Here is a 13,427-nt window from a genome sequence, read left to right as displayed (position 1 = left end):
AAAGTGGAAGGGATGCTGCCAACCACTCCTAGGGCAGCCCAGATACATGCACAACTCTGTTGCACACACATGCACGCATGCATGCACACACGTGTGCCATACGCGCCAGGCACACAGACAAGCACAGGCACCACGGTGCAGCTACCTTCACAGATGCGTGTGTCCTCATTGAGGTAGTAGCCAAGGGGGCACTCACACTGGAAGCTGCCAAAAGTGTTCACACAGTTGCCGCCCTGGCAGAGGCCTGGCAGCTCCTGGCACTCGTCGATATCTGAGGAGGGAGAGCAGCCGGGAGGTGTTCACTGCCTGCCAGACCAGCCCAGGCAGTGCCTTCACCCCGGCATCCCCGGCAGTTTCATCCCACCACCTCCAGCCCAAGTGGCTCAGCCAGGTGGCCGGAGCACATTCGAGGAGAGCACACACTTGCTGTTTATCATTTGGTGGTCAGCGGCTCGGTGGGCACCCAGCCAGCCCAGTGCCACAGCTGGGCTCCCCCAGCACCCAAGTCCCTGGTGAGAGGGCATGGGGCCGGGTCGGCTTACCTTCCAGGATGACAGTGATGGGGTTGGGCCGGAAACCTTCTCCTCCAGGGCACAAGGTCTTGTACTCAGCTGCGGAAAAAGTCAGTCAGGGGGATCCTGAGCTGAGCGGGCTCCCATGAAACAGGAGGGGTAGGGAGAACCGGGAGAAACCCAGGAGAAATAGGCCATGAGGATGGTGACAGTGGTCCAGATGGAACAGCCTGACTCCCATCGCATGCCGAACCAACTTAGCCACACTGTCTCTGCCTGCTCACCCTTGAATAGGGTTACTCCACATCCACTGCCCTCCCCCAGCCCACTGGATTAGGAATGAAGGATCCCAATCTGGATCACCCAGGCACAACCAGCCTGGTCTCACCCACCCCATTTCACGTGTCCCCTGCTCTGGTCCACCTGCCTAGCCCTGCACTGACACAACAGGGTTGCTTTCATCTCCCTCAGCTTCCCTTGCTCCATCGTGATGACAGCATATCCTGGAGCCAGCGCCCAGCCTGAGTTGAGAAGCCATAGGGAAGCAGCCTCTTTTCTTTGCTCTGCTCTGTGCTGCCCATCTAGCCCATGCCCAAGTTCACCCCAGACATTTTCCCAACTCACTCGTGTTGGCTGGAGGACAAAGCTCGCAGGGGTTGCCCCATGCACGACCCAGTGAGCAGCAGCAGGATGCCCGAGTGACCCCAACTCCAATTTCTGCGCTGCAGGAGATCCCCCCATCTCCTCGATCCTGAGTGTCCAGGAAGCAGTTCCCAACACGGGTATCTGTACAAAGACAGCAGTGGGTGAGCAAAGCCTGTCCAGTAAATACTTGTGTGGACAGGAGGAATAGCACTACTGCCTCAAGAAGTAGGGAGGGGGTAAGGCCCCAGTCCTGTCCCAGATGTCCACACTGTTAGCTACCTGTGTTGTAGTAAACCACATCCAGACTGTCCTTGCAGCTCATGACTTTGGGAACCCTTCAAGAATAAAGTGTGCCCAGCTTGTCTGGTAAAAGCCACACTGGAGGTCATAGCATGGTGGCCTGTCTTCAGTATGCCTAGGGAGCATGACCCAAATAATGCTACCAGTAACCCAGGGCCTTTCAAGAAACAAACCCTTAAGAATAGCTCCAGAGCTGCCCAGGAATAACATTGCTTCAAGCAGGAGAGCACCCACACTGGTGACACGAGGTGGGCCAGGCTTAACAGGAGGTAGGTACTCTTCTGCTGCTGCAGGGTTAAGCCCATCATGGGCAGCCAGGTATTTGGCAGGGCAGATAGTGGTCAGCCACTCCAGGCTCTGGTAGTGGCCAGTTCCAGCTATGTGGGACCAACGAGAAGGACCACCAAGGTCTTGGATGGAAGGTGTGCTCTCCACAAAGGTCCCCACTCACCCACACAGCCCACACCAGTGGGGTTCAGCTCGAAGTCCTGTGGACAGTTGCACAGGTAGCTGCCAGGGGTGTTGACGCACAGGCCATTGATACAGTTCACAGGGTCTGCACATTCATTGATGTCTGAAAGGATGGAAAAATGAACACTGAAAAAAAAAGATGAAGACTGCCACAGAAACCACAGCCCCAGCCCTAAGCTCTGTACTGTGTGTTCAGGGTGTATCCCCACGACCATGATGTTTCTAAGGCTTTTCATGTGGTGGCAGGCAAAGCCCTTCTAGAAACAGACCTTGCCTTGTCCTACCTCACACCACCCTGCCCAGAGTTAGAAGAAAGGAGCAGAGCCACACTGAGCTTTCCCTCCTATCCACTGAAGGCCCACCTTCCAGCAGCATCGAGGCCTTGCCAAGAGCAAAGACACATCACCACATCACCCAGGGACACTTAATTGGCTTTAGGCTGCTAGTGCCACTCCCTGTCATGGTTGGGGCAAGCGCACACCAGCAGATCACGGAGCAGTGATCCTCATCCAACAGCCCTGTGAAAGTCCTTATACCTGTGCAGTTGCCTCCACTCCTGTCCAGTTCATAGCCATCGTCACAGGCACAGCGGAACATCCCGGGCAGGTTCTGGCAGGTCCCAAAGACACAGATATTCTGGAAGGTGCATTCATCAATGTCTGCAAAACAAGGAGAGCTGGGTACTGAGGATCTGGTAGAGTGAGGGCCAGGACAGGCCTCTCCTGCTCTCATCTCAAAGCAGAGCTACAGCCCAGCTGTAGGTAACACATCTCAGGATGGTTCTATTGCCAGGGGGTACCATCTCCTAAGCGAGCAGGACCAGGCATTCTCTGTGTATGCCCTCTCCCCTCATCCCTGTTTTGCTGATTGTCCACATCTTGCATGGATCCTTGGCTTAGCCCAGCCTCTCTGCAGGCTGGGGGCCAACTCCTGTAAGTGGAAGAGCTGGCACCTCAGGAGCCTTGCACCACTCCCTGATGGTGGGTCTTGCTTAGTAATGGCTCAGGTGGTGACAAGTGCAGTGGAGAGACCAAGGCCAGAAAGGACGTGGACACTGGATCTCCTGGAGCAGCAGTCAAAACTCTGGGCACTTACCCTGGCAGGCCTTGCTGTCCTCTGTGGGATTGAAGCCCATCTCGCACTCACAGCGGTAACCCCCAGGTGCGTTGAGACACTGTCCATTCTCACACAGGTTCACATTGTCTGCACACTCGTCCACATCTAAAGAGAGACAAGCATGGGACTGACACGGTGTCCACCCGAAGATGGAAGTTTCCCTCAGCTTGCCCAGAAAATTCCCACAAGTTTGTTCCCACCCTTCTGCTGGGAGGCTGCTAGAAGGGGGCTGCAATACTTCTTATTGCCTTGAACCTCCCCAAACACCTGCTGAGAAGAAGGTGGATCTCTGCTGAAGGTATCTGAGCAGGCTGTGGTGCAGGGCAGGCTGCAGTGGCTTTTGGGGGACATCTGCTTTGGGGAACTCCAGACACAGGCAGCCAGGTCCTGAGCCAGGCTGGTGGTTAAGAGGGGGTGACTCCATGTCCCAGCAGGATGCCCAAGCCATGTTCCTGCTGCCAATTGAGTCTACGGGCCTCACCTGAGCAGGAGAAGCCATCCCCGTTGAAGCCTTCTCGGCAGGCGCATCGGTAGGAGCCTGGTGTGTTGACGCAGTTGGCATTCAGGTTGCACTTGTGCTCTTCGGTTGCACACTCATCCAGATCTGGGCAGGGAGAACACCCTTGTCACTATTTTGCCTCTGGCCTTTCCTCTAAGCCTGGGCAGCTAGCGTAGGGCCCAGAGGGTGCGCAAATGGCCCAGGAGACTGCAGCCTCCAGGCACTTGGAGCACTCATGAGGCTCCAACACATCTCTCTGAGCCTCTATGGCCATGAGACACTCCCCTGGCAGTACTGACACAGACAATATGGCAGCGAGGCACTTTCACAGACACACAAACCCACATTCCCGGTACCTCCCCAGTTCAGACACACGTATCCACACACATATCCTTACATCCCTCCATACACACCACACACATGCCAGTAAGTCCCTGCATGCATAGACACACACCATACACACACCAACACATCCCTACACGTCTCCCACACCTGTGTATCCCTGCATATGTACCACACCGTGCCCTAACACATCACCACGCAGCCACATTGCCGATCTATGACATTCATCCACACTCATCTCAATACCATGTCCACACACTCCACATCCCACAAATACATGCCCTTGCTCCCACATTGATGGCTTCACAGACACGGCTGCAGGACCTGACAGTGCAACACCCGTATGCCCACACCTAGAGTCACCCTCTGTCACACACCCGCATCTCTCCACACTTCCATAAATCCTCATGCAGGGCTCCTGGGGCTCAAGAGCATTTTAAGTGCAGGTGTCAGCTCACCCCAGCCTTCACAGGTGCCCACAGAACACCTAGACACATAAACACCCTCTCCTGGGATGAGAACTCACCGTTGCACTTCAGCCCGTCTCCAAGCCAGCCTGTGCGACACTTGCATTTGAAGCTCCCAGGCACGTTGATGCAGGAGGCGTGCATGTCGCAGTTGTGAGCCCCGATCTCACATTCATCAATGTCTGCAGGAAGGAAGGACATCAGAGCTGATGCAGCTCAGCTCTCCCAGGAAAGGAGGGGGCAGCCAGGTACAATCCTGCTAACGAGTCTGGACTAGCACCTGGGAGTCTGGACCCCAGGGGATGGGAACAAGGTGCTTTGGGGAACGGGCTGCCTGGAGTTGTACCCTTGAGCTGAAGAGCTGATCTGTGCTCACCCCTGGAAGAGGCAGGAAGGGCAGACCCCTGGTTTGGCTATAAACTAGGAAAGTGTCAATTCCTGCCTGCAGCTTGCCTTTGTGGCAATCTCTGCCTGCCCAGGAGGGGCTCCCAGCTCACAACCACATCCCTAGGTGTCCACAGCATCCCCCAGGACAGGGATGGTGTTCTCTCCATGGCAGCTGCAGAAGGTGTTTGTGAGGGCTCCCACCAGCACCCCTAGCTCCAGGTCTGGCGAGTCCCCACCTGTGCAGCCTGTGGTTCCCTTCTTGACAAAGTAGCCCAGCTGGCAGTGACAGATGAAGGAGCCCTTCGTGTTTTCACACTCGCCGTGCAGGCAGATATTAGGGTTGAGATCACATTCATTCACATCTGCAGGAGAAAAAGGACTTGCTTGGAACACCACAAGAACCATGACATGACTCTGAGGCAACCCTCTGTATCCCTTCCTCCGTCCAACAGCAGCCTTGCGATGCAGTGCTGGCACGTGCCCAGGGCACAGCCGTGTCCTCACCAATACAGGTCTTCATGTCCAGGGATGCCATGAAGCCATCAAAGCAGAGGCAGCGGTACTCGCCCGGGATGTTAGTACACTGCCCACCATCACAGATGTCTGGATTATCCTCACATTCATCAATATCTAGAGAGAGGAGACCATTGTCAAAGTAAAGACGTTAGAGCCAGTGAAAAAGATATTGTGGGAGCAAGAAAGGGCAAGAGGGAGTCACAGGAGGGGCTTTGCTCCAAATCGCGTAGTTACAGGACTCTGGGGCCTGTAATGAGGGGCTGGACATTGCAGTGCAAAGCAAAAACATCTCTCCAGGGAAATCATGTCTCTGGAAGTTACTTAAAAATGAGATCCCCTTACCCTGAAGCAAACACTATGGCTGACTGGCAATGGATGCAGAAGTCCCTGGGGCCGAACCTACGAGAGCCAAGCTGACTGCTCACCTGCACATGATCTCTTGTCTGGCATCAATGCATAGCCTTCGCTGCAGCTGCATTCATAGCTGCCCTCCGAGTTGGAGCAGTGTGTGTCACAGCCGCCGTTGGTTATGGTGCACTCATCGATGTCTGGAGGAGAAGAGAAAGGTCAGGCAGCTGCTTGGGTCGAGGGCAGGGATACGTGCCTTGCAGCATTGCTGCTCAGACACAGTGCCAGTACACAGAGACAGGGTGGGAGGGGTGCTGAAGAGGAAACAAAGCTCCCCCAGGTAGAAGAAAGCACCTCTTGCCTTCTCTGCCAACCACTTGCAGTTCACAGTAGTTTCACAGCTGATGACAGCCCCTTACCAGTAGTGCCAATCTGGCTGTAGCTCAACCAGGAGGTTCCCCCCTTGCCTTACCCACAGACACCGCACTGAGCATTATAAGAGGTGTGAGGCCAGGAGGGTTCTGGATGTGTACTGGGGTCTTGGCATGGCTATTTGGCAATGGGGAGCACTCACCGACACAGCCCTGCCTGTCCAGTGTGGCCTGGAAGCCCGAATCACAGGCGCACTGGTAGGTACCAATGACGTTGACGCAGCGTCCGTTGCGACACAGGTTGTCACTAAGGGAGCATTCGTTGATATCTGCAGTGGGAAGAACAGTTTGAGCAGCCAGCCGTGTTGACACCATGTTGTGCATCATTTGGTATGCATTCCTGGGTACCCCCACCTACTGCCATCTCCCAATTGAATCTGTCATTGCCCCATTGGTCAGTCCTCAGTGAACAGCAGGTAGAAAACAGACATCATAGATGCAATGAAACCCTGGGTGTGACCTCAGTCCTTCCTGGATGAGTGTGTTCTACCCACACATGCGATTGGAAGGAGAGATTCATGTGCCCAGCATGAGATCCAAGTCTCCCTGTATCATTACCCTTGAACAGGCTCTGGTCATAACATAGCTTTCCATCATCTCACCTATGCAAGTGTTCCCTTCAGAAGTCAGCTCATGTCCAGGTGGGCAGATGCATTCAAAGCTGCCATCTGTGTTCATGCAGATCCCACCTCGGCAGAGCAGTGGGTCCCGCTCACACTCATTGATATCTGCAGAGAATGACATGAAATGTGGTGGATTGTCCCCTTTGGTTGGATTTTCCAGACAACGGGGATAATGGGGTGGTGCTGGTGCCATGCACCACAGTCCCATCACCAGGATATATCCCAAAACAGAGGACTTCACAAAATTGACAGGGCAGCAAATCCAGGGCTTGGGCGAGTCCAGTGGATTTATGGTTGAAGTACGCATTTTGGGAAATCGCAATTCTTGCCTTGAGGTCAGTAGAACGTAAAGTGTAACATCAGGAGGAAAGAAGTGATTAGCTTTGTGCAGATTAGCCAGCAAGGTCTAGAAGGATAGTTCCTAGCTCACACCCCACCCATCTTAGTACATTTTCACAAGTCCCATCAGCAGAGGGAGAGCTCGTTGGAAGACGTGTAGTTTGTTTGATAGAAGACAAACAGACAGGCTTTCTTGGTAACAGCCTTCAGAGTAGTTACAGTATCGCACACAGGGCTAGGAAATAGTCTGTACATTTCTGAAAAAAATCACATATGGACAAAGGGATTGAATTTACTAGGAACTGGAGAGAATCCCGAAATAGATTAAACTGGTGTGAGAGAGATGTGATCTAGCCAAAGATGAAACCAGGCTGCTGGCATTAAAAATGGAAAAAGAAAAAAAGAAGTGATAGAAAAGTTTATAAATTCCAGACTAAAAAACCCAAACAAGAGAAACTACAGGAATGGTGTACTGGTGATGGTTGGAAACAAAAACCAACAGACGGAGGAGATGAAGCATGGCAAGCATCAAAACTGGGAAGCCTTGTTATCGTTTCATTATCCATGGCCTCTGGAGAAAGCTCTTTGTGATCTACTCTGATATTGTACAGGGTAACAGTCTTTGTAATACTTGTGGTGTTTCACAGTGCAAGTTATGCTCTTTGGAAGGGCAAGTGCTGGTTGAATGTGATCCTCTAACTTTGGAAACAGGAGTCTGAGAATGAGGTTTTCTATTTTGGTCCCAGAATAGATTCAAAAGATTTTGCATTCTTGCATGCCCCTACAATTGACTCAAGATGTCCTGCACTGACAACAAGAGAGCAAAAAAGGGGAAGCCTCCCTGGAACTGCTCAGAGCATTCATCTGTCCACAGTTGTACTCTGAGAAATGTGCATTCAGAATACAAAGCCATTGGGTGTAACATAAATGAACTAAGGGAGCTAAAAAAATGCCCCCAAGAACGCCTTAGTGACAGCAGACAAAGAGAGTGATATCAGATACATTTAAAGAACCCATTTCTTCTCATATGTTTCTTTTACTGATCCCAACCTTGTAATTAAGAATGGAATCTTTCACCTTACTTGAATAAAACACTCTGATGAGATTTTCAGCTTATCTACAGCTAAAGTGGCCTGGAATACATCTGACAATGGGGTGACGGGCCCCTATCAAACAGTCCTACAGGACCCATGCCTCTGGTTCTCCATGGTGGGAGACTGTTCCTAATGAATTGCAGGATGCAGGTTCAGTGCTGATGTTGTCTACTGCCAGGGGCTGGCAAGAATTCCTCCCTCATGAGGCTGAAGCCAAGTTCTTTTGCCAAACACAGATGGGAAGAAGTTAATCCTTGACCACGGGAAATGCTGTAGTGTCACAACACCCTTTGGGGTGAAATGACTCAATCCCCTGTCAGCTAGAAAAAAGGATAAGGTGGAATTGTGCAGATAATAGCATAAAAAAAAAAAAAAAAAAAAAACAATGAAACACAACATTCTTATATAAAGATAGCAGAAATCTCATTACTACAAGAAGTCAACAGGCCATAGTGGGGACTGTGACATTCTTGGTATCTCAGAAATGGAGGAGGAGAAGGAGGAAGGTGATCAGTGTGAGCTGTGGTAACTCATGCTACAAATTGTATGGAAAAGACAGAAAACCATTCCAGTGGCAGGGCGGTGATATACTTTAAAGAATCCAGAGAATCAAATACGAAAAATAAATAAATGGTATTGAATCATGCCACAGATTGAAGTGGTTTGAAAGTCCAAGCCAAAGCAGAAAGAGCAGAATATTAAGGCTAGGTCAGTCAGACAAGTTAGTCTGGCTAGACAGACAAGAAGAGGAACACGGTATGCCAGGAATTAGAGGACAGCAACAGTCTGGCTGACTTGTTGGAGACGAACTGAGGTACTGAGGTCATTGATGGGATTTTTTAAGCTACAAACAAGAATTATTAAATTGAAAACAGATGAGAAACTGACAGAATAAAAACAAGCATTGGCCAGATGGGAGGAGCTGTAAAGAATTATCTGAGGATAAAGGACGATTAAATGGGCAGGTGAAAGGGAGCCCTTAACAATTATAACTGGAAATAGGGTGGGGTAGAAGAATGCCGATGGTCTACCAGACCTTCTCATGAAGGACTTGGTCTGTGCTGGACAGGGGCCTGATTAATGGTTGAGGCTGGTATGAAATTGCTGCAGATCCCAAGGAAAGGTGCAGAAACAGCAACAGTTGATTAGGTGTCACATAAAAGTGAGACCAAGTTGAGAGTCATTTTAGAAAAGATTAAGCCCCCCCAAAATTGGATGAATCAGCAAGATTCAGAGCTAGAAGAGACACAAGCTATCAAATGGTGAACCTCTTGCTGAGCAAGGTATATCTCCATGTTCTCATGCCAGCAGAGGCATTTGATTTAATGGCACATGGCTGTAGGATGTGCAATGACAGCAGGAGGCCAAGCAGTGCTATAAAGACCAAAGCTTAATATGTCTCCTAATATAGGAGTGGAAATAATAGGTCTACTAATCTCAGCAGTGGTCTAATGATGATATAACTGACAGCTACTTGCAAGGAACATATCTTACCTAGAAAAGGGACCAAGCTACATGTAATTGGATTAAAATGACTGATGTGGAATGTGAGACATCATTTAGGGCAGGTAGATGAGCCAAGGAAAGAAGATAACTGTGGTGGCATGGATAGGGTACCACACAAAAAGATCTGCAAGTTGAGAAACATTCTTCAATGGTGTTTGAAAATACATGGTTTAATGTAAGGGTTGAACATATGCTATTAATAATGTCTGGAGATGGGTGTACATTTAGATTGTGGATATGTAAATAATCAGTGGCAGAATAAATAATAGATGGGTAAGACAAGGCTGAAAGAAGTAGGAGATCAGACGTCACACAAAGGAAACAGCCAAGTGTGTATGAGAATTGGAGCTCACAGCCATCGAGTTCAAGCTGCCGGCCTGGCAGAGCTCCACTGTGTACTAGCCAATCCCCAGTATAAAGGTTGCCGTCTCCCTATATAGCAGGAATGAAAACACCAGTCATGGATCCTGTCCCAGCTCCGTGGCAATGCCAGGCTCAAGCTCCAGCTGCTGGTGGCTGAAACAAGAGGAAAGGTTAGTGGCCAAGGTTTGGTGCAAGGGAAAGTCCAAGTGAAGGAAGAGTACAAAATGAAGGAGAATGAACATTGTACAAGTACATGAATGAGTACAAGATGAAAAAGGAAATATGAGGCTTTAGCCTTATGTAAAAAAGGAAGGCAACATTGCACTGCAACTGCAGGAAAATGTCCTTTGCATATAGCAAGCAGGAAAGGGATGGGAAAGAACTTGAGAAAAAGTGGTAGGTGGCCCCATGGGCTCCCAGTGTGGGCTGCCCTGTGGGCTCCCACAGCTGAGGTAACCCTGACCAGGAGGTGGCAGGGCAGGACCAACGATGGTCCTGCCATCCTTCCACAGCAGGAAGAGCCCAGGATGCTCGCCTGGGCCTGGCACTATACCCAGAGTCCTCCCTGATGCTGGCCTGGGCTGCCAGTCTCCTTCCCCAGCTCATGGGACACCACCAGCCTAGGTGCTGGCCTCTGGTCCAGGAGGTCCTCAGAAATAGAGGTCTCTGAGGGAAGGCTCCCACTTTTGGCCCCAAGTCTGGCAACATTTTGACAGTCTGTCCTTGCTCTGCATGGTGCAGAGTCCTGGGGCACTGCTAGCAGAGACAGCATGGGGCCTGTCACCGATGGACTATTGGCCCATGTAAGGCGCAAGATCCACGCAGGAGGCAGAGGCTACAGCTCTGTCTTTTTGCCCTCCTTCTCTGGAGGGGTCTGGGGCTCAAGCCAAGCCTTGCTGGGTACATGGCCTCTCCCTTTATGTCCTCCAGCTTAGAGAGCCTGTGCTGTGTCTCATAAACCCCTTGACTTCACTTTGCACATGTTTTGCTGTCCTCCCAGGGTTACATCTATGGCGGTCTCAGCTACACGCACAGCATTCCTCTCTCTACACATGCTGCCCTTCAGCCCAGTTCTGCCTTTGCAATCAAAGCAAGGCAGAAGACCCACTACCCTGGGGAGAGCAGAGGCTGCCAGGGCTCTCTGCAGCACAGGGACTCCCACAACTCCCCCAGAGGGCAATGAAGAGATTTCGCTTGACACCAGGGAGCAGAGAGCCAGACAGACAGGTAGCCGGACAGCCAGATGCACAGAGAGCAGCTTGGCACAAAGCCCTCTGTCAGATCTGGCACCAGCTACTTTCTTCCCTGTCACCAGAGTCAGGGTGCTGCCCGGCCCCGGAGAAAAGTCCTTACCCATGCAGTTCTTCATCATCATGAAGCCACTCTCGTAGCCTTCGAAGCACTCACACTCGAAGCTGCCCGGTGTGTTGACACAGGTGCCATGGCCACACAGGTCTGGTGAGATGCGGCACTCATCGATGTCTGTGGGGATGAAGACCAGCTAGTGGGGGCAGGACAGACTACAAGCACCACTACAGCTGGCACTGGGCTGCCTGTACTGCACATCAAATTCAACGAACAAGGACTGGCAAGTCTGACCCAGCAGACCAAGGAACTCCTTTTCCTGAAGGGAGAGACAGCAGTTAAGCTTTCTCTCTGGTACAGGACTGATCCTTCATCCCACGAGCAGGAGGAGCTTCTTCTGCTCATGGTCCTGCCCTTGGCTTCTCAGCATGTCCCCAAGATAACTGCCATGACTCCTCTGGGTACCACCATCATGCTAAACACCCCACAAAGCAGGCAAGGCAGCAAGATAGGCAAGAGAGATCTGGAGGGGGGACTACTCTTCCCTTACCTGTGCAGTTCCTTTCCTCAGCATCCAAAGCAAAGCCATTGCCACAGAGACACCTGAAGCTGCCAATGGTGTTTCGGCAGGTCCCATGAGTGCAGAGGCCAGAGAAGACCTTACATTCATTTACATCTGTGGGTGAAGGCAGAACAGCAGTGTTTCAGGGAGGGGATGTCTGCAATGAACCTAGGGTCCCAGGGCAGGCAGCATGTTCCTTGGCCTGTAGCTGAGATGGGCTGAGCACAGCCCACGATCAGCAGCTCCCCTCTTTCTTCTCACCTTTGTAGAAGGGCCTTCCTGAAAGCACATCTCCTCGGTTGGCAAAGCCAGGTCCCCTCGGGCAGATGGCCTTGTACTCGCTGGAGCCAATCTTGGGACATTCTTCACAATCGATGCCCCAGGCTGAGCCCACAGAACAGCAGCACATGTCGATCCGGTACTTGCCCGGCAGAGGCTCCGTGCACTCATCTTCATCCCACTTCATGTAGCACTGTTCCACACGCACATCTGGTGAGAGAACAGAGCTGAGCCCTTGTCTTCAGCACCTAACCTCTGGTAAAACCAGAGATATCATTTTCTGTGACATAGTTATCGAGATTCCTGGAACAACTTTGGCTGAGGCATCCTCCAAACAATACCCAGGTATGGGCCATTTGGATGAGGTCACTTTTTTGGGGATGCTATGAGAGATGTAATAGTACGGACACAGCCAGCCTGTGACTGTTGGCAACAGGGCCAGAGAATGAACCTTCCATGGTGTAGTTAGTAGTGCAGATGGCCCTATGATGGGCACAGGTTTGCCACTGTGGGCCCAGAAAGCAGCAGGACTGCTGGGCTGTGTCATTAACCAGTTACGTTACCTATTTGGCTACCCCTGAAGTCCACCCGAGGAGAACGATTGCATTATTGGCTGGACTTGGGGACATGAAGTTATGGCAGCCTTGCCTTGGTGAGGCTGATGGGTTTGGCAGCCCTTATGAGGTATGACATGCCATCACTCAATTCCCAAGACTGCTGCATGTAGGGTAGGGGGTGGTGGGACCTCTGAACAGAAGCCAGGATCTGGATGAGATGAGGTGTCCTTACCCACACATGTCCTAGCAGTGCCGTCAAGGGTCAGTCCTTCTGGACACTCGCACCGGAAGGAGCCAGCCGTGTTCACACAGCGTCCGTTTGGGCAGACGCCAGGGAAGACCTCGCACTCGTTCACATCTGTTGGCACAAAAGCAAGAGCCAGGCATGAGAGTGGCACGTGGCCAAGCCCAGTATGGCCTTGAGGAGCTCCTGGAGGAGGCGGAAGGAGCCCAGAGCTGCCCGCCAGACTAAAACTGGCAACCTGTCACAAGGAAAACCACATGCTCCATGCGCAGCCACAGCCATGCCCAGACATTTCTGCAAGGAGGCTGCATTACCAAGCCTTGTCAGAGACAGACAGGGTGGTCCTGTTGCACACATCCATAGTTGGCACAGCACTGACAGAGTGGCACCAGGACTCACAAACATGAGTACTGCTGATGGAGCAGCTAAACCTGAAAACCCATTTCCAGGCACACTGAATGACAAGAAAATCATCAGCAGTAGTCAGCGTGGATTGACCAAGGGGAAGTCATGATTGATGA

The 13,427-nt window shown here is 51.5% G+C and overlaps 1 protein-coding gene across 2 annotated transcripts in view; it reads right to left on the bottom strand.

The window, feature by feature from the left end:
* LOC104324704 (fibrillin-2-like) overlaps positions 1 to 13,427 on the bottom strand; it is a 116,227-nt gene that overhangs the window by 18,240 nt on the left and 84,560 nt on the right. For both annotated transcript variants that reach the window (XM_069790223.1, XM_069790224.1), the window contains exons 23-39: positions 12,895 to 13,020; positions 12,088 to 12,315; positions 11,815 to 11,940; positions 11,313 to 11,441; positions 6,637 to 6,762; positions 6,178 to 6,303; positions 5,681 to 5,803; positions 5,244 to 5,369; positions 4,976 to 5,101; positions 4,412 to 4,534; positions 3,526 to 3,648; positions 3,024 to 3,149; positions 2,465 to 2,587; positions 1,909 to 2,031; positions 1,137 to 1,298; positions 543 to 611; positions 146 to 271 (exon numbers count right to left, since the gene is read on the bottom strand). In XM_069790223.1, coding sequence (XP_069646324.1) covers positions 146 to 271; positions 543 to 611; positions 1,137 to 1,298; positions 1,909 to 2,031; positions 2,465 to 2,587; positions 3,024 to 3,149; positions 3,526 to 3,648; positions 4,412 to 4,534; positions 4,976 to 5,101; positions 5,244 to 5,369; positions 5,681 to 5,803; positions 6,178 to 6,303; positions 6,637 to 6,762; positions 11,313 to 11,441; positions 11,815 to 11,940; positions 12,088 to 12,315; positions 12,895 to 13,020 — 2,211 coding nt within the window. The remainder of the gene's footprint in view (positions 1 to 145; positions 272 to 542; positions 612 to 1,136; positions 1,299 to 1,908; positions 2,032 to 2,464; positions 2,588 to 3,023; positions 3,150 to 3,525; positions 3,649 to 4,411; positions 4,535 to 4,975; positions 5,102 to 5,243; positions 5,370 to 5,680; positions 5,804 to 6,177; positions 6,304 to 6,636; positions 6,763 to 11,312; positions 11,442 to 11,814; positions 11,941 to 12,087; positions 12,316 to 12,894; positions 13,021 to 13,427) is intronic.

Source organism: Haliaeetus albicilla, chromosome 8, assembly GCF_947461875.1.
Source record: "Haliaeetus albicilla chromosome 8, bHalAlb1.1, whole genome shotgun sequence".
Taxonomy (NCBI): domain Eukaryota; kingdom Metazoa; phylum Chordata; class Aves; order Accipitriformes; family Accipitridae; genus Haliaeetus; species Haliaeetus albicilla.
The sequence above is the reverse complement of the archived record's forward strand: the minus strand, read 5'-3'. Positions and strand labels throughout refer to the sequence as shown.